Source organism: Arachis stenosperma, chromosome 6, assembly GCF_014773155.1.
Source record: "Arachis stenosperma cultivar V10309 chromosome 6, arast.V10309.gnm1.PFL2, whole genome shotgun sequence".
In the NCBI taxonomy this organism is placed as follows: Eukaryota; Viridiplantae; Streptophyta; class Magnoliopsida; order Fabales; family Fabaceae; genus Arachis; species Arachis stenosperma.
Genome location: NC_080382.1, coordinates 1,250,090 through 1,275,797, shown reverse-complemented (window position 1 = coordinate 1,275,797; position 25,708 = coordinate 1,250,090). Strand labels below are relative to the sequence as shown.

The window sequence follows — 25,708 nt, the reverse complement described above, 5'->3', positions numbered from 1 at the left end:
CTAACTATGTCTCTCTTATTAAATACGATTTTATATCTCTGTCTCTGTTTTAGTGTCTTGTCTCTATAACCAAATGTAGCCTAATAGTCTAATACAGTAATACTTTGATACCTAGCAGATTAATTAGATAATATGAAGATTTATTCTATTATATAAAAATTAAATTTTTGTATTAAATGACAAAATTGATGTGGTATATTTTTTGTGAGTGTTCTTTTATTTACTTTTTAATTCGTTAAATTTAATTAAATATTTAAATATTACACAATTTATCATAATTCCTATCAATTAATTAATTTTAATTCAGATTGAGTGATTATTTTGTTAGGAAACTATTGTTATTTATAGGCAATATATATTAATTCAGTTGGGCTATACATTCATATAATTTTCCATCCAATTTTATCCAAGCTGGCCCAATATTAAAAAATCTAATCCCATTAAATAAGCGTGATTCACGAGCCCAAACCTCCGAAACGTTTATCATTCATTCGCGCCTCTATTATGAAACAACGTTCCTTCTTCAACCTCGAAATTGGAGAAATTCAAATCTCTCTCAAAATATCTCAAACCCCCATCGTGCTTTCTGCAAAAATTGCTCTTACTCCAAAATCACATCAAGCTTTCGAAAGGAAGAAGAAAAAATAAACAAAAACAAAAACAGAGACTCCACAAGATATGACAAAAACTGTCATTATTATAATTGGTTTTGTTTGGTTCGAATAATCTTGACAAAAATACCGAATCGTAATTTTAAGATAATTTTTTTTAAATAACCGAATCAAACTGCACTGCAAACACCTGATACCGTGCACTTTCAAGTTGGATTTGGACAAAGTATAGCTAGTCTGACCTAATGTGTGATATTATTATTATAGTCTGACCAAGAGAATTCCTATTCTTTAGCTTTCAGTGTTCGAGTTTACATGAACTTTGTGTAGGATGTTTGAGAATATAATAGTTAAAACTTATTAGATAACAATTTAGTCAAACACATCAAATTATCTAACAGTTTTCAACTATCAATTTCATATAAATACAATATAATTTCCACCACGAGTTTATAATCACCGGAGCAAAGACAAATTTGGGTTCATTTGCAGTCTTTTCAGGGAAAAAGATTTTTGGTCTATGAATCTGTTGCCACAAATGACCAAAACATATGTAACAAGATTGAGATAGGTTTCGGTACATCTATAGAAAGAATTATCTTAGCACAGTTATATGACGGCAACCCCTGATTAATATTTCTTCCCCCTCCTTTTTTTGAAGTATACTGTCATTGGGGTAAATGGACATAAAATTCAACATACCGCGGCAAATCACTACATTTTTCATAGAACTTGTAATTATAAACCCTATGTAGAACTATGCCTAAGATTACGAGCCGTAGAATGTTTTTAATATGCTTTTCTATTTTGATATAATTGAGCTCTCTAAAATTCACGTAAGATTATGCAACATAGTTCCTACAAAAATGATTAGTACAATCTTTACAAGTGAAAACTCATATTTTTCATTCTCTTTATAAATACACAATGTTCCTTATGCAGATTTCAGCTTGGCTGATGTGGTAGCAAGATGCGAAAGGATTCTGTGTCCCACAAACAACAGAAAAACTCCAAGAAGTGCTGTTGTTTTAAGTGTGGTGAACAAGTCCAGCTGCATAATGAACATCAAATGTCAATTCGTGGTCTCGTATAGAAAATGTTGGAATGTAATAGTCGGTGAACATTGAAATTTAACATTGTTTTGCTTGGAATAAGCTGACAGAAACTTGTTCAATAGCATTGAGGAGTGAACATACCTTCAACCAGAAAAGTACATAGAGAATCAGAACCGTGGCAATGCCAAGATGGAACAGGATGGCATATGTAGCAGGTGCTGCTGAAGAAGGAAAGTTCCTCAAGTTTACCCCCAAGCGCAATAGCTGTAAATGATACCACAATGAGTGTGATAAATGCTAACTATACAAGTAGATAGATTAATCTCTGCAGAAGCCCAATAGGCCAATATCACGCTGAATCTTTTCATTTATTATCCATCAATGATATGACTTTGGCCAATAGTGCTCTTAACAGTTGCAATAACCTTTTATTCTAAGCAGAGAAGAGACTTCCCTTCATGCTTGTTATAAACCATCTCAATTTCCCAATCGGAAGTTATATCTTTTCACTGTGGGAGTATGCTCCCAAGGTTAAAAGTAATCAAATACAAAGAGTTTTTAGTTTTTCGTGACCATAAGGGGATTTTTGTGTTCTTTTCTTTTTATAGGAGCGTAAAAAGATAACCTTCTACTGATAAAGAAAACAAGAAGGCCTTTCAGGCTTCAGTTTTTATCCCATATATTTCTTTTTTAAGTTTTTATCCTAAAAATAAATGCCCTTTATATAATTCAAATTATTGGAAACTGAAATATTAGCATTAAGGTAACAGAAGAAACAACTAACATTTCTAGTTTCTAGCTAATTTTATTGCGTTTTCCTTTTCCACCTCCCATATTTTTTTTTCAATTATCATCACCATATTAATATTGAAAGGGATAAAGATACATGTGTACCACTCTCTACTCAAGATAAACATAAGACTTACCCCAACCAAAAAGCCAATTAAGGGCAGAAGGGTCAAACTCAAGAAAATAAGAGAGAGTTGTGTTGGTGGTCGTTTTTCAGGAGTCCTGAATAAGTGGGTTATCTCTGCTTTGGGCCCATATCTCGTGTATGGATCAACAGCTAGTGGAGGAAGACGGGGTGCCTTGCTAGTAGGTGCTTCTGGAAGATCTAATTCAAGATGGCCAAGTGGCCGTAAGAAAGAGTTCTCCTGAAACAATACATATTTTTTTCTCAGATTGCCAATATAATTGGGAAAGGGGAAATTAAGCTGAGCAAACACTTCAAGATACCATGACAGCATCACCAACAGTCAGCTCAATGTCATATCTGCCAGAGAGATAGTAAAATTTCTCCACCAAGCCAAGAAAATCCTAAAAAGCCAAAATTACAAACATCAGTAGAACATTAAACATGATGTACTGTTAAACGAGAATGAAATTACTCCTGCAGCCTTCACCAAAACATAAGTGTAACAATTAAATATCTCACATCAAGAGCAGTCAGGACATCCAATTTATATTATAATTACACATAGTTTGTACTTAATAGATAAATGAGCCAGCTCGACTGGAAGAAATTGGAGGTGCATTATATAAAAACCAGCACATAACTTTTCTGCTCAATGATGCAATTGGGTTTTTATAATTTAAAGTGATGGGCACAAGAACAAATAATCGAAATTCAACATCTGTTAATATCTATCTAATATGAATTATAACAAATTCAATGAGTACTGAAGAAGAGACATCTGAAGCTAGGTAATGAAATGCAATATGTAATAAGAGATACTTAACAAGAACAATCTCGAATTTCTTGCCAGCATTTCCAACAACAAAGATGTGCTCATACTTTGTCTCATGTTTCAACTTGAGAAATGCCTGAAAAACAATAAATCCTCAATGAACAAAGCATTTAAGTAAAACTAAATAGGGTCTAACTGTCTAAGTCAACAACTCAAACCTGATGAGGCTTAAATGCATGACCACGAGGGGTTGTCAATTGGAAAGAAAAACGGAATTTTTGCAGGTGGTTAGCTGAGAGCGAAACAATGTCATTTCCAGCCAAATCTAGCCTGGATAGCAAAGTGGGAGTATAAAATGAAGCAACAAAAAGTTTATGCAAAAGAATTATAAATCAAATTTCAAAACTCAGATTAAATTCAGATGTATTAAGTTTAGACTTAACATCACAAAAAGAAAAGGAAGTTTATATTAAACACAATACAACATGACAAGCATATTAAAATTAGACATACCAACCAACCATCAGCATACTCATACATCCTAAATGTAACAGCATAAATCTTTTTAAAAATCCAAAATAGAAACCTACGTCTTCTGGGTTTCAATACTTCCAAGATCATTGTCCAGAACTGCACTTTCTGCATTGCTAACTTTAACAATGCCAGTGACATATATTGGCACATGAATTTGGCCTCCGGTAGCATAGACTTTTTCTCCATCGGCATCATGAAGCACCATCTATAAGATAGGCTCAAATTAATTTAATTGTGAGGCAGAATAGAAATACACATTGATCCAACTGAAAGGAAAACTAAACTGTAAACAAACAAACAGCATTACCTCAAAAACAAACACATAAATACCCACATCCACTTCATCTGGTAAAACGTCCAATACATGATGTCCGCTATTCTGGTCATATTTGAGGTCCTGTATCATGCAAATTTAGCAAAATCCAAAGTTTCAGACAATGCGAAGTCAAACGCAGAGAAAACAAATCATTGACTCATCACTCACCTTGTTCTGAATAACAGCCGAATCTTTAGCAACAGTGCTGAAAGCCCGGACAAGCTTAACTGTTAAAGGAGGTGCAGCTGAACCAAGCACTGTATTCACCCTAACCTGATTAAGTTCAAAGTACAATAGAAAGTTGTCATTTTTTCCAACAGTAAATGAGAAGTAGAAACACCATACAATCATGAAGTTGATAAATAATTTAACATAACCGAGTCATAAGTTGAAAATGTTGTACAGCATGCATATAAACCAACAAGCAACAAATAGGAGAAAACGGCAGAAGGAGGAGGTTCCAAGCTCCATATCAGAAAAACGGGCAATGACACAGAGGAAAGCATAGCCTAAATAATATAAGGAACTCATCGGAGATGAAACCACTGAAAAGTAGTAGTAGTAGCCTACGTATGGATTTGACACATCAACAACAGAATCGTGGCAGAAGATGGCTTACAGGATGTTCACGGCCCAAAATGCATATACACCAAAGGGTTACAGGCTATTTTCTCCTTTATACAACAACAATAACAACAACAACAACAAAGCCTTATCCCACTAGATGGGGTCGGCTATATGAATCAAACGATCCCATTGTGCCCTATCATGTATCATGTCTAAGCATTAGAAAAGAAACCCAATGAAAGCCAGAAACAAAAGTTGTTCGTGCCAATTTCAAATAGCTACTGGATACGATACTTCCCGAAAAGGGACTTTGAACAGTTCAACTTTATACCTTGAGTTGATCTTTATTAGATAATGAATAAACACTTGCAGGAAGTGACAATATCAACGGAATGGAAATCCTGCACCACAAGAAGAAAGCTAAGAAATATACATTTTTTATAGAATATTGACGAGGTCAGTGTATCAGCAAAGAACCAAAACAGAAGAAATAAGGAGAGATGTCTCTGTAAAGCTGCACTTTACAACAATATGTTGCTCTTGGAAAACAACTTGCCTGTTGCTCTCTAGAAGAGCTAATGATTCTATTTGATTGAATAAGTCCTTCGCATCTCCTGGGATTCCAATGCCCAGGAAAAATTTTGCTAAGCCCAATATTTTATCCCCTGGAAGCTGGAAGTGCAAAGCCAAAACGTTAGTAGAAAATTCTAACAGACTAAAAATTAGAGAGTAGTCCTTTACAATCCACATACATTTATTTTTCCAGAAGTTACAGCAGCAAATGCGAAAACCCCACGAACAACTGAAGAAGTTGTGGAAATAGAACCTTGATGCTCATGTCCACCAACCAGTTTCTCATCAAAATAAAAAGTTCCATCATCTGAAGTGTTAATGCATTCATCAAAAACTATTGTGGCGAAGAATGTAATAGAAAGTAGAGCCATTTAACATACAAAGTCTTTGGACAGAAGAATTATTAGGGAGGATGGGCATAACATAACAGTGTGCAAGTGGCACAAGAGTTTTCAAGCCAATTATATCATTTGAGGTCAAATGGTATTCCACAGTTCTGCAGTGCACCAAGACAAACATGAAACAATTTTATCCATTCTCTACCCTATGAGAGATATACAACTTGACTGCCACAACAAACGGGACTCGAGAATCAAGTATTCTGGAGAGGTAAATAATCTGTCTGTGTGTAAAACTCTTCATAGAAGTAGGACATTAAGTTGATCAACAGTGATCATTAATAACAAGTTCCCGTCGCATGTAACAGGTAAAAAAAAGGGTAACCTAAATGAAACCATTAAGAAAATATGTAAAGTATCAAATACAGGTTTACAGTCAATATTGTTAAGAATTAAAAGCATAAAAATCTTACCGTGTATAGGACATAAAAATTAAAGAATGAGGATAATAAATCCCAAATCCCAATGTAGTCAACATTTACGCTGAACGCGGGGGGGGGGGATGGGCAGCAGAGAACCAAAAATGAAACAAAATGTAATGAAACCAAAACGAAAATCACTGATATGGAAGATAATATAAATCTAGCATTTACAAAAGAATAAACTCTACTAAAGGGCACAATTGCTGCTACATCCAGGGTAGGGAATTCTAAAATTATAGAAGAGCATTAATTACCTCCAAAATCTAAACAAGATTAAGGGAAAAGCAAACTTATACATACCATATTTTTCAATGCTGTCAAAAAGCTTCAGTATATCATTTTTCACTAAATTGACCTGACAATATGGAGCTAATATAAGATATTGATACAGGTTCAAGGATGCCGAGGCAATATACGTTTGCAAGATAAATAATAAAAGCAAAAGCAAAACAGATAAATTCTCATAACATTACAACACTGGCGAGTTTAGTATTAGATTAAAGTACATTGCAATTTCCAAAATGGAGTACTTCAGTTGGAGTTTTCACTTTGCCCTACCACTTGAATTCATTTTTATTTGACAGTCCCTTGCTGGTGCTTTATCATTAGGTTGTAATTAAAATGAAAAAATTTCTAGAGAGAAATCTTACATAACATTATAATAACAGAAATAATTACATCTACATGAATTTCTACTCAATGTAGGAAATACTTTCAATTTAACAAGCTTTAAAGTTTGTGAAGCAAGCCAAGCAACCAATTTCAGATCAAAAACTTTACCCTAGACTGATCAATCTCAGAAGACGCTAATGTGATCACTCCAGCTAGTGCTTCTAGAGCCAATCCTGTGTAAACACGAATAGCTTACATTATCACTGACTAACAATAGGTAAACAGCAATGTTTTATGGAATTAAAATTCTAGTTACAAACCTGAAACTACTATGCATATAAAGAAACAATAAAATAAAACATATTCCAACATAAGAGCATAAGGCATTACCTGCAGCATAAGTACTAGATTCCGGTTTATCAGTATAGCGCCATTTTCCATCACTTTGGCTTAGCGCCTGCAAGTAATGCAGGATACGAAACCATTGTACATGTGACATTGCAGCAGCAACAATTGATACAACTCATGGTAAAACAAATATATTAATTCTCGGATCAAAACATCCAAAGAGACCACCATAAAGATGCAAAATCTTGCTACAAGCATATTCTACCAAAGGTTATAGAAACATACCTTGATTGAGTGGAAGGTCCCATCAGCATCGGCAAGAAGCACATCAACATCAGAAGCCTGGTCCTGTATGCAAAAAAGGGGTGACTAGCAGGAGAGAACAATAATGAAACACAATATCACATTGCAAATGAGACATGCATCCAGTATTTAGAAATAAAAGAAGAAACTTTGGGCATATTTGGATAACATTTGAAGGTTCAGAATAATTTCTGCATACATCAGCTACAGCATATATACAGGATGTACAGGAAATAAAGCCCAATTCACAAGTACAGAGAAGAAAAAATTTCCAGCAATACACCAGTATCCCAAGAGAAATGTAATAGAAACTCACGTAACATAGCTCACCAAACATAGTTAGGTTGAGTCCAGATAGTTACCTTTATAAGAAGCAAACTTCCTATTGAGTAATACAGGTCAACCAAAGTCTTTGCATCCTTGACAGTAGCTTTAAGTCTCGAAGCAATATCCTTTATAAAATAAACAAATTCTACCATCAAATTTTCAGACATGCTAGAAAACATGTGAACGGAAATTTCATTGCAAAAGCAATGATAACCAGAACTAAATCAAGACAATAATAATACCTTGAAAATGTCCCCATTAACCTTGCATTTTAATATGCCATTAACTTTTAAGGCATAGAACAAATCCTTCAGAGGGGTGGATGAGACAAGATTTTCCAACACTTTCGGACAAGTTGTTGCCCTCACATCAGGCTTCTCCCTAACCGCAAGAATCTCAAAGATTCTAAGGGCCTCATAGGATTCTTCTAAACTGATATTATCAAACCATAAGATACTAATCAGTTGCCTTGTACACAGTCATCTATAATTTCAACAAACGCATATGAGCTAATGCCTAGTATTTGTCTTATGATGTGTCAAGCATGTTCCCAGACCAAAATGTTGGATTTCAGTTTTTCAGAAACAATTACAAGAGGAATAAATATAACAAACTAAAAAATAAAATTACATTAAATTAAACAACTCCGAAACATATGGATGGAAATTAGAAATAATCCAAGGCCAAGCATATAGCAATCCAAACAGAGTGGCTTCCTAAGCTACAAAAGAAAAGGAGAAACGAGGGACTAATTGACCTTGCAAATGAACCATGCTGAGGGGCGAAGAGCTCCAAAGCAGCGGAACGGTGACGATCGGAGATAGGGCCGGGAAGCGCGACCGCATCGCAGATCGAAAATGCGAAAAGCAGAAGCAGCAACGATCGTGCTAGGTTTGAAGACATTCCTGCAGCAACAAACCAATCAATGCAACAAGAAATCTAAACAATTAAGCAAATAAAAAGGATTAACGGTTATGGTTTGCAATTTGGTGAGTTTGATGTTAGGAATCGGAGATCAAGAACGATGAGGTTAGGGATCTTACGCGGAAGCAGCAACATGAGAGCGTTGCTTAGTTACTCTTCGCAGCGATGACTTTCTTTGAGTCGGAAGAGAGTGAGAGCGCAGTGCAGCTGAGCTTGGAGCCTTGGATTTTACTAGAAAGACTTGGGTCAATGGCGTGAAATTCGATTTGACTGAAATGTCCCTTGATTTATGTTATATTGCCTATTCTCTCCCCAGTAGTACTATATATTCATACAAGTATTGCATGCTATATTGTAGGATGTAGGAGATTGATTGTTCTAATAAGAAGGTAAGAAGACCAAAACTTCAGATTGTAATAACAAGAAGTTGGATAATGTTGGTTTGTCAAATATATAGTGCTAATCTTATGAAAGTTTGATAAAATTATTTAATAAATTACTCGTTTTGATTTTATCTATAAAACTATTTTATTGATATTTTTTAGAAAAGTATTTACTGAGTATAAAATGTTATTTTTATCCTCAATGTTTAAATGTTATTTCAATTTTATTATTAATGTTTGATTTTAATTTTATCCCTTACATTTTAATATGTTTTAGTTATACTCTTTAAGTCTTAAGTGAGGTAATATATGATGTGCAATTCTACACTAACATATAATTAACACATGGCAACCATATGTTAATATATAGAGTATAATTGAATCATAGTTAAAATGTCAAAAAGTTATATTACAACAAATTAAATATTAATTTTTTTTTTTATTTTTTAAAAAATATTAGAGAAAAAATATATTCTATCTTTTATTAATTTTCAAACATACCAAATTTTAGCACGGCCTAGGCGTTGATCAACATTTTTAAACACGAGTTAAGCTCACCTGAACAAGTTTAGTTTGGTAAATAATGTGGTTGTGAAGGCAAATTTCCAAGCACTCGGGTTGGCAAATATTTACTAGAGTAGGATTTATTTTCTTAAAGACGGATTTCGTCCTGTATTGATCAACGACAGACTTTTAAATGAAATTTAAATTTACATCAAATTAATTCTTGACGAGATATCATGAAAAACAAAAGGATAAATGTTTCATTTTTAAAATTAAAAAATATATTCTAAAAAATAATATTTCTATCATTGTAATAAGAAAATTTGTTTGCTTACTACTCTAACTTATTAGAAATTGTTTTTAATATTCATAAGAATAAATTATATATATTTGTTTTATTATATAATTTCAAATTTTCAAAAATATTCCTAATATTAATAAAATAAAAATCTCTTAGAAAAAAATAGAATAATTGAAAGATATAGTAATTTTATATGGTATTCTATATTTCTTTCACACGAGAATATCAAATACCCACTTTTTAAAATAGAAATAAAAATTTCAAATTTTAACAATATCTTTTTCATGTGAATAAATTATTCATAGAAATTAAACTTTAAAACCCACAAACAAGCACGAGTAGACAATTCTTCATAACTAAAAAAATTCTTGAAACAAATACCACTAACCTTTTTTTTGCTCGGGTTGTTTTCTAGTACGTCTTTCCTTTCTGTTTTAGGATGCTATAATTTAGTGTTTTATTGGAAAATTCTACCTTTGGTTTTAAAGTCCTACCTTTTCTCTTGTCAATAATTTAATTAGTTTCAATCAATGACAATTATCTGATTTAAAAAAAAGAGCATAGCAAGAAATCAAACAGCATATTGTATTTCAAAATTCATCATTTCACTTTAACATTTCACTATAACATCAGCATATATAAGAAAACACCACTAATAAAGAGAAAATTAAATTAAAATACAATAATACAGCAAGAGCATGTTAGACAAATCACTCTCAATACTTTGGAGGTGGTTGCTGGGTTGGTAACAATCCAAAACGCTTCTTCAGAAGCACCCTCTGCCTTGAATATTTGTCATCCGGTGAAAACCGAGCTGCAATTCAAGTAAAAAACCAAATAAAGATCATCAAAATACAAATAGTGACTCATAATTAAACTTCCACACAACCAGATGTATATACTAAGTTCTAATGGTGCTACTTTTGTTCCTCCAATAACTTTTTCCAAGGATGAAAGTTAGTTTGTTAAAATACAAAACGACAGAGCAAATCAAGAACCAAGCATACAGAATGATCCAGGTAGAGTGGTAGATTCAGCAAGGGAATAAAAATATAAAATAAAGGAAATAGATCCTCTCAAACTCTGCAGTGGTATTGTAAAGTGTGATTTTCTTATGGGACACTCTAGTAGTGTACAGGTGTGAGTGGTATAGAGAGAGAATATAATTCCTTTTATAGTTATTTATTATTATTTTATTATTATTTAAAATGTGAGTCCTACTTTTATTAATCTCTCTTTCATTCTATTAAAAGAAAAATCTGTAAACTTACATCTTTACCATATAATTCACCTTTTCTTATAATACAATATCTTCTCTGTATGTTTCTTTTGGCATAATTTAAAGAGTATACAATGAACAACCATGCTAAGTGTCTACCAAAATCAACTACTAGTACAAAATACATATTAAAATATAAAATACACATTGAAAATAAATTAAATAACACTGGTAGCTGATTTTGTGTATACGTAACATTTTTGTACAACAAAATATCACACTAGACAATATCAATTGAAAGAAAAAATTAAAAGGATTCATTCCCCTAACTAAACCTCTTCATTTGTATAAAGCATACACTCGCCTTAATCTAGGGCACTCTACCTCAGCCAACAGAGATACGCAAATCAACAAGCATCGTGTGTAATATCACTTATTCAAAAGGATTCTCGGTCTAATTAGTAAGTAGTTAATTGGAGATTTTACATAAATTCGAAGGTCTAAACTAAAATAATAAACCATGAAATCATAAAATATAACTTATTCAAAATCGTAATTTCTAACTAATTGATATTTACCATAACATGAACCCTAAAACCAGAATAACCAATAACCGCAATGTAAGAGTGACAACATATATAGGAAAACTATCCACGCCACGATTTAGAAATTAAAACATGCATAAACATAATTTAAGAGGAAAATACCAGGGTGAGCAGATTGTGTAGCTAAGCCAAGCGGTGTTTCTTTCTGCATCGAGAGATGATAAATAAATAACGTAGAAGCATTACTTAAAATTGAATAAGCAGTTGAAAACATTATTTCAGTTACCTTAGTGGTGTAGACCTTGTCACCATTGTCGTTTATGTAAAACTGAAGATACATCGTGGCAGATGGCTTAGATCCCTGCCAAATTGAGGCAACAAATATTGTTTGAATAATACAGATATTGCAGAAACGTCTAGAAGCAACACGAACAGGAACGAAGAAGAAGAAGAAGACGCCACCAAGAGTGAGGAACGAAGGGTTTAAGCAAGGAGGAGTGGAGGACTAGGTGTGTCATTGGCCATGTGGGCTTTTCTCCTTCTCACCTGTGGCCCACTTCCAATACATCATAGGCCCATCATGGCTGAATTTATTTCGAGACATTACACATAATATGATAATAAGTTCAATAAAATGTGTTTTTAACTTTAAGAATATGGAAGAAAAAAGAAAAATCTCAGGAGTAAATATTTTTTTGATTATTCATCAAAAATAAAAATGCTGACATTTTTATCTATAAAATATGAAAATTGAAACTATATTCATAAAAGATCGATTTTGTACATAAAACTATCTAAATTCTAAAAAAAACTTATATATATATAGACACAAGAATGTACTATGTTAGCATGTTTGACACCAATATAAATATTATATAAATACTAATTCTGTATGATTCACAATTATATTATAATTATTGATAATTAGTATAATTAGATGATTGGCAATTAGTATAATATTTATTAAATGCTAATTTTCATATAATTATAAAGGAGATATTTTTCTAGAATAATAGAAGTAGTCATATTAGCATTAGAATACACCACGTCATTATTCTTAGTGTCAAAGTGAACGTGTTATAGAACAAACACATCATTGAGTTGTAAATGACTCGAAAATTTTTGATAAATGACACGCAAATTTTTTGTGAATGATACTGAAATTTTTGTGGATGACACAAAAAGATTTAAAAGACCATTGGTTTAAAACCGACTCATTTAACTAATAAAATATATTTAAATGTATTTTAAATTCAAAAGACACATCAAATTATTACAAAAACACAAAAAAGATTAAATTTTTTATATACTTATATGTGTCTAGTACCACACAATTAATTCAATGATAACAAAACACATTATTTAATTAGAAATAACACATGAATTTTTGGTAAATGACATAAGAAATCTCTAAAGAATCACAAGTTCAAAATTTAACTCACTCAACCAACCAAATATATTTAAATATATTTTAGAACAAAAAGATATATGAAACCGCTAAGCCTCTTATATATGAATTCAATACCACTCAACTAGTTTAATGATAAGAAAAGTACACTATTTAGTTACGGGTAAAGTATATTTTTTGTCCCTAAAGTTTGGAAAAAATTTTAAAAATACTCCTAAGTTTTCGATTTGCATCAAATATACTATTAACGGCAAAATTTTCAAAAAATTTAAGACCAATCTATTAATAATGTATAAAAATTATGGTTGATTTGCTTGTGTCGAGGGTTGTTCTTATGAAATTGTTGTTGAATTGGTTTTAATTTTTTTGAAAAATTAGCCGTCATGAGTATATTTGATGCAAATAAAAAATTTATAAAATAAAATTGAAAGAAAATAAAACTTAGGGGTATTTTTGAAACTTTTGTCAAATTTCAAAGATAAAAAATATACTTTACCCTTTAGCTACAAATGATACAGTTAAAAAATTTCAATGTCAAAATTAAAATTTTTTATGTCATAGTAAAAAAATTTTGGTGCTATTTTCTCTAATAAATTCTGTACAATTTAAAATTCTCATCGTTATCATCATCATTTTCTTTTTCTTTTTTTTTTACATTTTTATATTTCTTGCTTTATCCTCTTAACAAAAACTTATCTCACGGTTAAAAAATTTTGGTGTCAAAATTAAAAAACTTCTTGCATAATGGTTAAAAACTTTCAGTGCTATATTTTTAATAAGTTTTGCATAATTCAAAATGTATCATTCTCTTTTTTTATCATCATCATTTTCTTTTCTTTTTTTTCATTTTTTCCTTCTTGTTTTATATTCTTATTTTATTCTCTTGATAAGAATAAAAAAAATATAAAAAATATATATAATATCGTAAAATTAGTAGAAAAAGGAGAAAAAATAGCATTGAATAGGAATAACAAAAGAACGATAATATCACGATGATGACAAAAAAAAGAAAATACATGATTTATAAATTTATTGTGTGAGTTGTTTTTATCGAATTTGATAGTTAAACCCCAAAATGGTCCCTGAGATTGGCGTTTTGCACTGAAATCGTCCCTGAGATTCCAATTGCACCAATTACGTCCCTGAGATTGAAAAAAATGCACCATAGTAGTCCCTGACCCATTTTCCATTAACGACGTGATGACATGGCATGATGACGTGGACTGTAAGTGACACGTGTCACTTTATGATTTGGCCACGTGTAATGGTAGGATGATGTGGTGGCCAGTGACACGTGGCATGCTGACGTGGATAGTTGTGCCACGTGTCACAATGTTATTTGGCCACGTGTCCAGTTGTGCCACGTGTCGCAATAGTATTCGTCCACGTGTCATCCATTATGCCATCGTTGTATATGCACTAAATTAGTCCCTCACTTTGCATTAAGTAACTCATTTTAGTCCCTGAAATTGAATGTCGTGCACCAAACTAGTCCCTTCACCAATTTTTTCTCATTTTTTTTAAATTTAAAATTTTAATATCTTGGATACACTAATTTCAATTCTATTTTTTTATATATCGTTTAAATACAAGTGCTTTTATAAAAAGATTTAAGATTTTAGTTTTAATTATATAATTTTTTAATAATTTAATATTGGTAAATTTTGTAATATATAAGTATGTTATTATAAAAAAATAATTATATGATTGATTAGACACATTTTTTTCATAAAAAAACATGTGTTTTTAACAAGAAATTAATAATTAAAATAAATATTTTTTCTTATGAAATACACGTTTTCGTTATGTATAAATGAGCTAGATTGAAGGCACTTCAACCACCCTCACGACCACTTTTGATCTCTGCAGTCTAGACGAAAGAGGTCGGAGATGATAATGAGGGAAGCTTGAAATGCCTTCACGTCAACTCCAAGACGGCGGCTATTAGAGGTATCCGCAAGAAAAAAAATATTTTATAAAAGTACTGAAAGAGGTTGGAGATGGTAGTGAAGGTGCTTGAAAAGCCTTCACGTTAACTCCAAGTCGGCGAATAAGGTATTCGCAAGAGAAAAAATATTTTATAAAAACACTTTTATTTGAAGAACGTGTGAAAAAATAGAATTGAAATTAATGCATTAAAAAATATTGAGAATTTTGAATTTATAGAAAAAATGAGAAAAAATTGATGAAGGGACTAGTTTGGTGCACGACATTCAATTTCAGGGACTAAAATGAGTTACTTAATGCAAAGTGAGGGACTAATTTGGTGCATATACAACGATGGCATAATGGATGACACGTGGACGAATACTATTGCGACACGTGGCACAATTGGACACGTGGCCAAATAACATTGTGACACGTGGCACAACTATCCACGTCAGCATGCCACGTGTCACTGGCCACCACATCATCCTACCATTACACGTGGCCAAATCATAAAGTGACACGTGTCACTTACAGTCCACGTCATCATGCCATGTCATCACGTCGTTAATGGAAAATGGGTCAGGGACTACTATGGTGCATTTTTTTCAATCTCAGGGACGTAATTGGTGCAATTGGAATCTCAGGGACGATTTCAGTGCAAAACGCCAATCTCAGGGACCATTTTGGGGTTTAACTCCTTGATTAAACTTAGTTAATAAAAATATTTAGTTGATAAAAATATTTAAATGTGTAGTGAAATCGTTAATTAAATATTTAAATTCATGTTATTATATATGAGATATTTAGATTTTAGACATGATATCTCTTTTTCCTAGTGAATTTAATACGACAAAATTGATAAAGTCAAAAGAAACCACATAATGGAGGGAAAACTCATATTAGATAACACAAGGCAGAACATATAAGAAATCAAGAATGTATATGATAAATTATAAGAATTTCTCATAGTCATATGCTATACTTTTCCATTATAAATGTCCCCTTTAATTTTCAATTTAATTAATTAATTAATAAAAAAAAAGAGAGAGAAAATAAGGGGTTGGAAAACATATATAAATTCGGAGTTGTATCTCCTTCGTTCTTCCCTTCACTCCCAACTATTAATTACATGGCATTCCGAATTCTCTGCTTATTCCTACAAAAATCAAACGCATTATTTCTTCCCTCATTCATATTCATACAAATCATCTTTTTCTTTCAATCCAATTCTCTTTTGCGGTTTTTGGCTTCTCGTATGCTCTGAAACCACGATTTTGACGTAGAACATGTAAATATCCCTCATTGTTTATATACGAATTGATGATTGATACAATGTTCAATACAGAAAATCATTTGCATGATCTGTGCTCGTATTTTGTAGATTGATTGCAATTTTGGTTGAAAACGATGAATTCTTGTTGATTGCAATTGAGGCGCTGTTGGAGGTTGTGGAAAACAAATAGAAAGAAGCAATGGATTCTGCAAGAAGTTGGCTTCACAAATTTCAGCCACGAGAGAAAGGGAAGAGCGCTAGCAGAAGGAAAGAAGGTGATGGAGAAGAGGATAATAATGGTGCTCCCATGGATGAAGCAGCTCTTTCAAATGTCACAAAGCAGAAGGTTGCAGCAGCCAAACAGTATATTGAGAATCATTACAAAGAGCAAATGAAGAGCCTTCAGGAAAGGAAGGAGCGGTATATATTTATATATATATATATATATATATGCTTTTCTTTTTCAATCTTATCCATGTTTTAATTAATATCATGTGTGTTTGGATGTGGGACTCTTTGTTCTATAAGGATTGTGGAAAGTTGGAAGATTTTAATTCCTAAGAATTTTAAAACTAGTACCTCAATGACTCTAGTAGGAACCAAAGTAGTTAGAATTTAGTGAGTTCTAGCTTCTAGGTACTAATTAGCTCTTAAGCTTGAATACTCCTAAATGGTTGCTGTGACTCTTGTTGTTAACTTACTAAAGTTTTGGCATTTATTAGGCAAAGGTAGTGATATAATTAGAATCAAGTATCAATGAATTTTTGAGTTACTGTTAGGAGTTTATATTGTAATTTTCCTTTGAGGTACAATCCAATATCACCTTGGTGATAATTACTATTTCCCCTCCTTGCTTGGCTAAAGCATGTAGAAATTATTATTATATGTACATGATGTTGATTTTCATTATCCTAGTTGTATTGGAAACTTTTTTAAAATTTTATAATACTTCATTGGTGACAGTCGAACCATCTTGGAAAAGAAGTTAGCTGATGCTGATGTGTCTGAGGAGGATCAAAACAACCTACTTAAATTTCTAGAGAAAAAAGAAACTGAATATATGCGCCTTCAGAGGCATAAGATGGGAGTTGATGATTTCGAGTTATTGACCATGATTGGCAAAGGTGCATTTGGAGAGGTATCTATGAGCTTATTATAAGTAATTGACATGCTCAACTATCCCATCTTCTTCCTATTCATATTATATACATGCCCCTGCCCTCCAACAATTATGATTTCTTCTGAAGTTTGAAAATGTTGCAGGTTAGGGTATGTAGAGAAAAGACAACAGGTCATGTATATGCAATGAAAAAATTAAAGAAAGCAGAGATGCTTCGTAGAGGCCAGGTTTTCAGATATTTTCTTCTACAAAAGAATAGCTTTTATGCATTCGAAGTTGTCATTATTTTTCCATAATGTATCTCAATCTTTGTAGGTAGAACATGTTAGAGCCGAGAGAAATCTCCTTGCTGAGGTTGACAGCAATTGCATAGTCAAACTTTATTGTTCTTTTCAAGATGAGGATCATCTGTATCTTATTATGGAGTACCTACCTGGTGGGGATATGATGACTCTACTTATGAGAAAGGACATATTGACTGAAGATGAAACCCGTTTTTATATAGGAGAAACCGTTCTGGCTATTGAGTCTATACATAAACACAATTACATACATAGGTATCTACAGAACTGTCCATTTACTTGATATTAGCATAGTATACTCTGTTATGCTAAATAAAACTATTCTATATAGGCTTAGAGTTGAATGAAAAGTAGTATGAAAAAATAGATTAATTATGAAATTCATTGGTAGAGATAAGTCATTTAATGATTGCATTCCATATAGTTTTGAGTATAATCCATGAATAAAAGTTGTTTGATGTATGCAAAAAGGGGATTTGCTTACATTTGTAACCATAGTTTTTTAGTAGTTGTTTGAAACCAAAACAAACTTGATCAATATAAATTTTCAAACTTTATGTTGCAGGGATATTAAGCCTGATAACTTATTGCTCGATAGATTCGGACATGTGAGGCTGTCAGATTTTGGACTTTGTAAACCATTAGACTGTAGTACACTTGAAGAAGCAGATCTTTCTGTAGGTCAAAATCTTCAGGGATCTGCACAAAATGATGGCACAACTCCAAAACGCACACAACAAGAACAGTTGGAACACTGGCAGCAAAACAGAAGGACTCTTGTAAGTTCATTAGTATATTGTGTTTCTTTGTCATTTAGTATGACAGTGTGTACAATTGAGCAATGTTATACATCTTGCCTTTATAATGCAAGAGAAGGAGCCATGAATATTTGGTAGTAGTTGGATAAAGATTATGGGTGGTTGAAATATTAAAATTCTTTGTATCATCTTTTTCCACTTAAATCTAGCAATCAGTTTCTAGCGAACTTTTTAGTTTAGAAGTATTTTTCTGGTGCAAATTATAATTCTAACTATGGTATTTTCTTTTTCATCTGACGAAAACATGAAATACTTTTTGTGCCTTTATCCCTATACAGGCCTATTCTACTGTTGGTACACCTGATTATATTGCTCCAGAAGTCTTATTGAAAAAGGGTTATGGGATGGAATGTGATTGGTGAGTTTAATAATGTGAATTTCCATTAAAATTGGTTTTATTTTTCTTTTGCTTCATCAGTCGTAGGTGAATACTTTGTTACTTCTTTTTTTTCCCTTGTGTCTTTAATTTAAGTATTAAGAAAGTGAACCTTGGAACAATAGTAAGATTGCTACCTAGTAATCTGAAGGCTATTAATTTCACAAACTCCAAAATAACGTGCTGCCTTTCCATTAAAATACTTTGCAAGCGTAATGATTTTCGTTCATTTATAGAAAATACTTGTAAGTTAAATACTTCTAAGTTGCATATCCTGATATGATGATTGTTATCAAATTCCCAGGTGGTCACTTGGAGCCATTATGTATGAAATGTTGGTGGGATATCCACCTTTTTATTCTGATGATCCAATGTCAACATGTAGGAAGGTAATATTTATTATCAAAATTTTTACTGATTGTATATTTTCGAATATTATTTCGATTTGCTCTAATTTTTTTAAACATGGATCCATTAGTTGATTGTAAACATAGGAGTTCATAGGTTTAACCATAGTTTACTATTTTATGCAGATAGTAAACTGGAAATCTCACTTGAAATTTCCAGAAGAAGCAAGACTATCTCCAGAGGCTAAAGATCTTATTAGTAAGCTTTTGTGTAACGTCCCTCAGAGGCTAGGATCAAATGGCGCAGATGAAATAAAGGTGTTGTATGGTGTGTCCTTTTCTATATTCTGAGATTCATTATATAGAAATTTGAATATAGAGGTCACCATTTTCATGTTTTCCTTCTATAGGCTCATCCATTTTTTAATGGTGTTGTTTGGGACAAGTTGTATCAAATGGAAGCTGCATTTATTCCTGAAGTCAATGATGAGTTAGATACTCAAAATTTTGAAAAGTTTGAAGAGGTATTTGAGTCTTTTAGTTTCATGTATATTTTATGTAGCTACATATCCAAGGTCATTTCATCTATGATATATTTCCTCATTTTACTATTTGGCATTAACAGTCAGATAACCATGTTCTGAAATCAGCATCAAGATCTGGTCCATGGAGAAAGGTAACCTTATATGTTTATTTATTAATGAGAATTATCTTTATTAAGTTCTCTTCACAATCGTGATATACTGATATTGCTTATAAATGTGCAATAATTAATAATATTATGTCACAGATGCTTTCATCTAAGGACATGAATTTTGTGGGATATACATACAAGAACTTTGAAATTGTCAATGACTATCAAGTTCCTGGAATGGGTACATTTCTTTTTTCTCCTCTTATGTTCAAAATTTGATCTATCACTTTTTTCTCCTTTCATATATCATTAGATAATATTACCTATCATTGTCATGTATGCATACAACTTTGTATCCAATTGTAAAAATTCAAAGGATGTAACGAAAAAATAATCATAACAAATAAAAATGAACCCGTGAAGTAATAAATATTGTTCCTCTCAGTTAATTTTGCTTTTGGCTTTCTTATAGCTGAATTGAAGAAGAAAAGTTCCAGATCAAAGAAGCCATCCATCAAGTCACTCTTCGGTATGCTATACTTCTTTCTTTGCATTGCTTTATCTCCAAACACGTAGTTTATATTGTCCATTATACAACATATAATTTTGCTTCTTGTTTATAACACTAACTCTTTCCACTTCATCTTCATAGATGTTGATCCTGAGGGATCAGAGTTGTCTGAGGCTGTAGATGCATCTGCAACCAACCAATCAGAGGAATCCCATGACAAGAATGAATGAATATGATGATCTGCTTACCATGCCCATGTGTTAGTATTATATATCATTCTTAGCTAAATTGATTACTTGCATTGGTGGCTTGAGGAGAGGCATGGAGAAATTGTTGTCAAGTTGGTTTGGACAATTCTTGAAAAGCTTTGTTAGTCACACCACTCACCATATTGGATTATTTTAGGTTTAATTACTTTATTGGTCTCTATAGTTTTATCAAATTTTTAATTAGGTCCTATATTTTTTTACCTTTCAATTGGATCTATACACTGCTTTTAATTTTGTAATTATGTCCTTTTTATGTTAAAATTAACATAATATTTTTACCAAAATACATACATTCCAAGATATAATTACGTTTTTAATTATAAATACCTTCAATTTGCGAAGAAATATTTAGTTAACTCTAATATTTTTTTACACTAGGAATGACTTAATTACAAAATTAAAGCAGTGTAGAAACTCAATTGAAAGGAAAAAAGGTATAGGGACCTAATTAAAAATTTGGTGAAACTATAGGAACTAACAGAATAATTAAACCATTATTTTTCTCTCTATTTTGTTGTCAAATATTCATGCTACCCTTTATATAATATAAGTAGATAGAAATAACATGTGTTGTATATTTGGTGTTGTTTTTTTTTATTCATTTATTTATTTATTTTAAGTTATAGCAAAGCATTTGTTCACTTTTTAATTTAGATATGGAAGGAGGAATGGTGTAGGACAGAGTTATGGAGTGTATGGGTGTTTTACGCAGTTGTGGTGTCAAGAGCAAATCGGACCGTCCGATTTGTGTTTAAAAAATTAAAAAAAATTGCATTACACAAATCAGACCGTCCGATTTGTATTTTAAACAATTAAAAAAATTTTAATATTGAAATCGGACCATCCGATTTTTGTTTTCAAAATAAAAAAAAATTAAAAGTACAAATCGGACCATCCGATTTTTCTTCCCTCACAAATCGGACCATCCGATTTGTGTTCAAAATTTTTTTAACAAAGAAATCGCACAGTCCGATTTCTTCACTTTATAGTTCAAAAAAATTATCCCACATTCATGTCTAGCACCACCCACCTCCATACCTATGCACAACACACACAGAATCTGCATATCCAAAAAAATTAGCTGCATTTGTTGGCTTGGTGGATAACTTTGTAGATGTGGAAGTTAGCTTTATCTATAATGAAGGGCTAGTTTTGTTTTTTATTTTTGGACTGGATAATGAAAGGCTAGTTTACATTTACCAAATTTGAGCTATGTAAATTAAAATTAATGAACCAACGCAAGTTGGCACAGATAGATGAGGGTCTGTGTCCCTTAACCATCTCTTCCGGGTTTGATATGGGAGGGTCGCCCACTTTGTGTGCCTCTGCAGTACTCGAGGGATTAGTCATTGGGCTTCCGGCCTGATGGATACCCTGGTGCAAACCAAAAAAAAAAATTAAAATTAATGAATATAGATAGTTTATGATTGATGATAATTTTTTGTCTTATTTATTGTTGCATGTATACCCAACAAAAAAAACGTTGAGAACCATCGAATTTACCATCAAAAAACGAATAAAATTTGACGATAATTTAATTACTGTCGAATTTACCGTCGAAAATAAACAGACAGTATAAATCTTACCGGTAAATATTTACCATCAGAATATTTTTGGATGTTGCAATAGATTATCGGCTCGGAAAACCAATTAATTACCGGTAGATTCTTCCGACGGTATTGTTGGTGCCAAAAATGTTATTTTGCGCACTATTACTGTCCGATTATTCCTACGGTGAATCTGACTATAATGTCATTTTTTTTAATTTGAAATAAATAGTCAATTTTAACTTTAAATTTAATTTTTTTCACACAATTAGTGGTTCATTCATAAATAATGAAAAACTTTTATCTAAAATAAATAATATAATGTTCAAATAAATTAAAAGTCAAGTGCATCAATAAATACAATGAAACAATAAAATGAAAAACTAATAACTACAAATCTAGGTAGTCGTCGTCGTCGTCGGTCCCGTGGTCTTGAGTCGGCAGCGCAGAAGGCAGTAATGTCCGTATGCCACCAGCAGCGGTGCTGCCACCAGCAAGGTCGATGCCAGCAATGTGCATCTAGGCTTGGTACACCTCCATTTGAGCCTCAATACGCTGCATCTGCTCCAGCGACTCTCGCTACTCCAACCTGAGCTCATCCGTAGATGTCACGCGGTTGATGATCTTCTAATACCTCTCCTAATAATCGTTAAGCTCCTAAGCCTGTTGTTGAAGGTTGCGTTAGAGCTCCTGCATCTACAGCCTCGTTCCTCGGGCTCGACGACTGGTGGAGCCTAATGATAGCCTCAACATGGATGTGCGGAGGCTACTAGCAAAGATCGACCCCATCCTATATAAGTGATTCTTGTACGGTGCTGAGGCGGTCTCACGCCAAACCGCATCGGGATCGACAACTGCATCTCCAATCGGCGGCGTCCTCCCCACCTTGCTGAGACTGCTGAGTCGCGACCTCTAGTATCTATTTATAGGACTCATGTGTAATTAATACAAGTTATTGTGATTAGTACGCCGATAGATATACAGTTACTCTCCAATAATTTTATAGCAGAAGATAATCAAATGTATGTTTATTCACATAATGGTCTTGAGACCGCTGATCATCAAATGTCTCTTTTTTCTCCTTCAACATGTGGGTGTACTTGAATGTCTCCGCTAATGTCGCTTAGCGATCCAGTGACTTCGGTTGCACATGTTGCATTGAAACAATATGATTAGGATGCCTAGTATTGATATGCAAAATAATATAACTAAGTTATTAATAAAATTAAAGTCACTTTACATTCCAACCTGACCTTCATCTTCATGAAGGTCATTGAGCTACCAGTATATTTGGACGACCTGACCGAGGCTCTGTTAGCTTTGTTGGTGAGACATCAATGTCGGAATCCCTCATCGATCTCCCAATAAACAAACAAAGCATTCTTTATGTCCGGTCGAAGCCACTGCCTCCGATGGTCCCGTCCCTGACGAACATCATCCAACATCTGTTGGAACTGCCGACCCATTCTATTGTCGAATATCTTTCTGATGGTAACGTCATGCTCAACATCCCACCTAAAGTGCAAATGCAACAAAGAAACTTTAAAATTAGTTAAACAGTATAGAAGATATAAACTAACTAAAAAGGTTTGAACATAAAAAAAATTAATTACCACCCATTTCTGAAACCATCGCTCCCTGGTCTCAGCGGGGATCTTCGTGTAGCTGGGCTAAGGATAGTTGTACATCAGCTTGATGACATTAGTCATCTCCTAAGTACACGCGTTATTGTTTGGCGCAAACCTAATAACCCACAAACAAGAATCAACCTAAGTCCACTAGACAGGAATTAATTAGCAGGAACTTTTATCAGTAAAGTTAATCATAATCATTAAAACCTAAAAACACAAGCCAACCAACCAAATCAACCTAAATCTACTAAAAAAATATCTATTTTCAGGAACTTCCAGCAACAATCATAATTATTTAAACATGAAACACTAAATAGGCAACCAAATCAACCTAAATCCACTAGACAGGAATCAATTATCAGAAACTTTCAACAACAAAGTTAACCATAATAATTGAAACTTAAAAATAATAACTAGCATTCAAACCTAAATCCGCTAAACTAGAATAAATTTTCAGGCACTTTCAGCGATAACCATAAACAGAAAATATATGAGACTCAACTTGATACTTATATCGTGCCGCCATTTGGTCAAATCTTCAACCGTACAATGGGAGGTGACAGTGGGGCATCTGCTACTGGCTCACTGTCGTGGCTAGATTCCGGGGCCACGGCATCTGTCGCTGGAGGCGGCGTTGATGTGGATGCGGGCTGCTAAGCAGTAGTAAGTGACGTCGTCACTATAAGCAGAGGCACGTAGTTGGAGTTAGGGACCATGATGACGGATGGTCCGCTAAACTTGCAACCTGTGGCGTCACCGGGGTGGTCAGAGTAGAGGGAGAGGAGCCAGAAGTTCCAGGGCTACCGGAAGAAACCTTCCCTCTACCCGACCACGGCTACGACCATGACCAGTAGCCTGATTCATAATACCTCTACCTATTGATATGTTTGTAAATATCAAATTATCAAACAATCTCAACAATGATTTCTCAGTAAAACAATCATTAACGCAGCAATTAATACAATTAGACAATCCTAAATATTTCAACAATTCAAAACCTAATGTGTAGTGAATCTAACCTAACTTAATCAACCTAAATCCCCTAAGATTAGAAAACTAAACTAAACTATCTTTGAAATTGATTGAAAATTAAAATTGAAATTCTAATCAAACTTAAACTAAATTAAACTAAAATTAAACAAATCAAATTCCATAGGGTAAAGTATATCAAACTTGCAATATTAGGTAAGAAATCTCAAACATTCAAAATTAAAAAACGTTAGTCAATGAAAAAACAAATCAAATTCCATCAATGCAAATAGTCAAATCAAGAGGAGAACAAGCAATGATTTCAAGAGATTGACCAAACTTTTCAATAAAAAGTATCTTGAGACATATTTACAAACATTTGGTATCAAAAGTCATAAACAACATAACTTAGCATTAACAAGTAATCTATACAACATCAATTCACAAAATTCAACATTAATGACACAAAAAAGTCAGCAGTGTTGATCATAAATTCATAATTCATTAGACAACAATCTAGTTAATTCAAAAGAGCAAAATAACAAAATAATATTTAACACAATGAATGAACACAATCAAACAATTAACTAAATAAATTCAGCAACAATTTCTCCATTAATTGAATCGGCAAACTCAGAATAATTCCAGACACTTTTAGCAATAATTCAGAACCTATAAATCTAAACTAAACTATCCTAACCACCAAAATCTACTAAAACAGAAAATTGAACTAACTAAACTAATTAAACCAATCTAATGAACTAAAACTAACTACCAGGATTTGAAAAAAAAAATCCAAAAAAAGAACCTTGAATGTAGTGTGCAGAAAGCAACGAAGAAAGATGGAAGAAGGCGACGGCACCAGGTTGTTGTTGGCGCTAGAGGTGGTGATCGTGAGCCGCCGGAGCAGGGAGCTGCAAGCTGTGGGCTAAGAAAGGCGAAAG

At 32.8% G+C, this 25,708-nt stretch overlaps 3 protein-coding genes across 3 annotated transcripts; 1 reads left to right on the top strand and 2 right to left on the bottom strand.

Annotated features, from left to right (window-relative positions):
* Positions 1–1,195: 1,195 nt before the first annotated feature.
* Positions 1,196–8,952, bottom strand: LOC130935149 (dolichyl-diphosphooligosaccharide--protein glycosyltransferase subunit 2-like). The gene is made up of 20 exons (XM_057864729.1): positions 8,798–8,952; positions 8,512–8,659; positions 7,997–8,186; positions 7,790–7,879; positions 7,410–7,472; positions 7,167–7,233; positions 6,945–7,009; positions 6,465–6,519; positions 5,524–5,651; positions 5,328–5,443; positions 5,103–5,172; positions 4,373–4,477; positions 4,196–4,285; positions 3,945–4,093; positions 3,573–3,684; positions 3,407–3,490; positions 2,903–2,983; positions 2,593–2,820; positions 1,808–1,930; positions 1,196–1,662 (listed from the first exon to the last, which is right to left on the bottom strand). Exons 1-20 carry the CDS (start codon positions 8,811–8,813, stop codon positions 1,546–1,548), a joined length of 2,097 nt encoding a protein of 698 aa, XP_057720712.1. The 5' UTR covers positions 8,814–8,952; the 3' UTR covers positions 1,196–1,545.
* A 1,484-nt stretch (positions 8,953–10,436) lies between these two features.
* Positions 10,437–12,130, bottom strand: LOC130936364 (H/ACA ribonucleoprotein complex subunit 3-like protein). Its single transcript, XM_057866428.1, has 3 exons — positions 11,917–12,130; positions 11,793–11,835; positions 10,437–10,680 (listed from the first exon to the last, which is right to left on the bottom strand). Exons 1-3 carry the CDS (start codon positions 11,968–11,970, stop codon positions 10,583–10,585), a joined length of 195 nt encoding a protein of 64 aa, XP_057722411.1. The 5' UTR covers positions 11,971–12,130; the 3' UTR covers positions 10,437–10,582.
* A 3,961-nt stretch (positions 12,131–16,091) lies between these two features.
* Positions 16,092–20,989, top strand: LOC130936366 (uncharacterized). The gene is made up of 14 exons (XM_057866430.1): positions 16,092–16,255; positions 16,349–16,660; positions 17,204–17,378; positions 17,504–17,587; positions 17,676–17,917; positions 18,228–18,441; positions 18,759–18,838; positions 19,161–19,245; positions 19,390–19,521; positions 19,614–19,727; positions 19,829–19,879; positions 19,994–20,078; positions 20,310–20,366; positions 20,490–20,989. The coding sequence occupies exons 2-14, from the start codon at positions 16,440–16,442 to the stop codon at positions 20,576–20,578; spliced, it is 1,629 nt and encodes a 542-aa protein (XP_057722413.1). The 5' UTR covers positions 16,092–16,255; positions 16,349–16,439; the 3' UTR covers positions 20,579–20,989.
* The last annotated feature ends 4,719 nt before the right edge of the window (positions 20,990–25,708 follow it).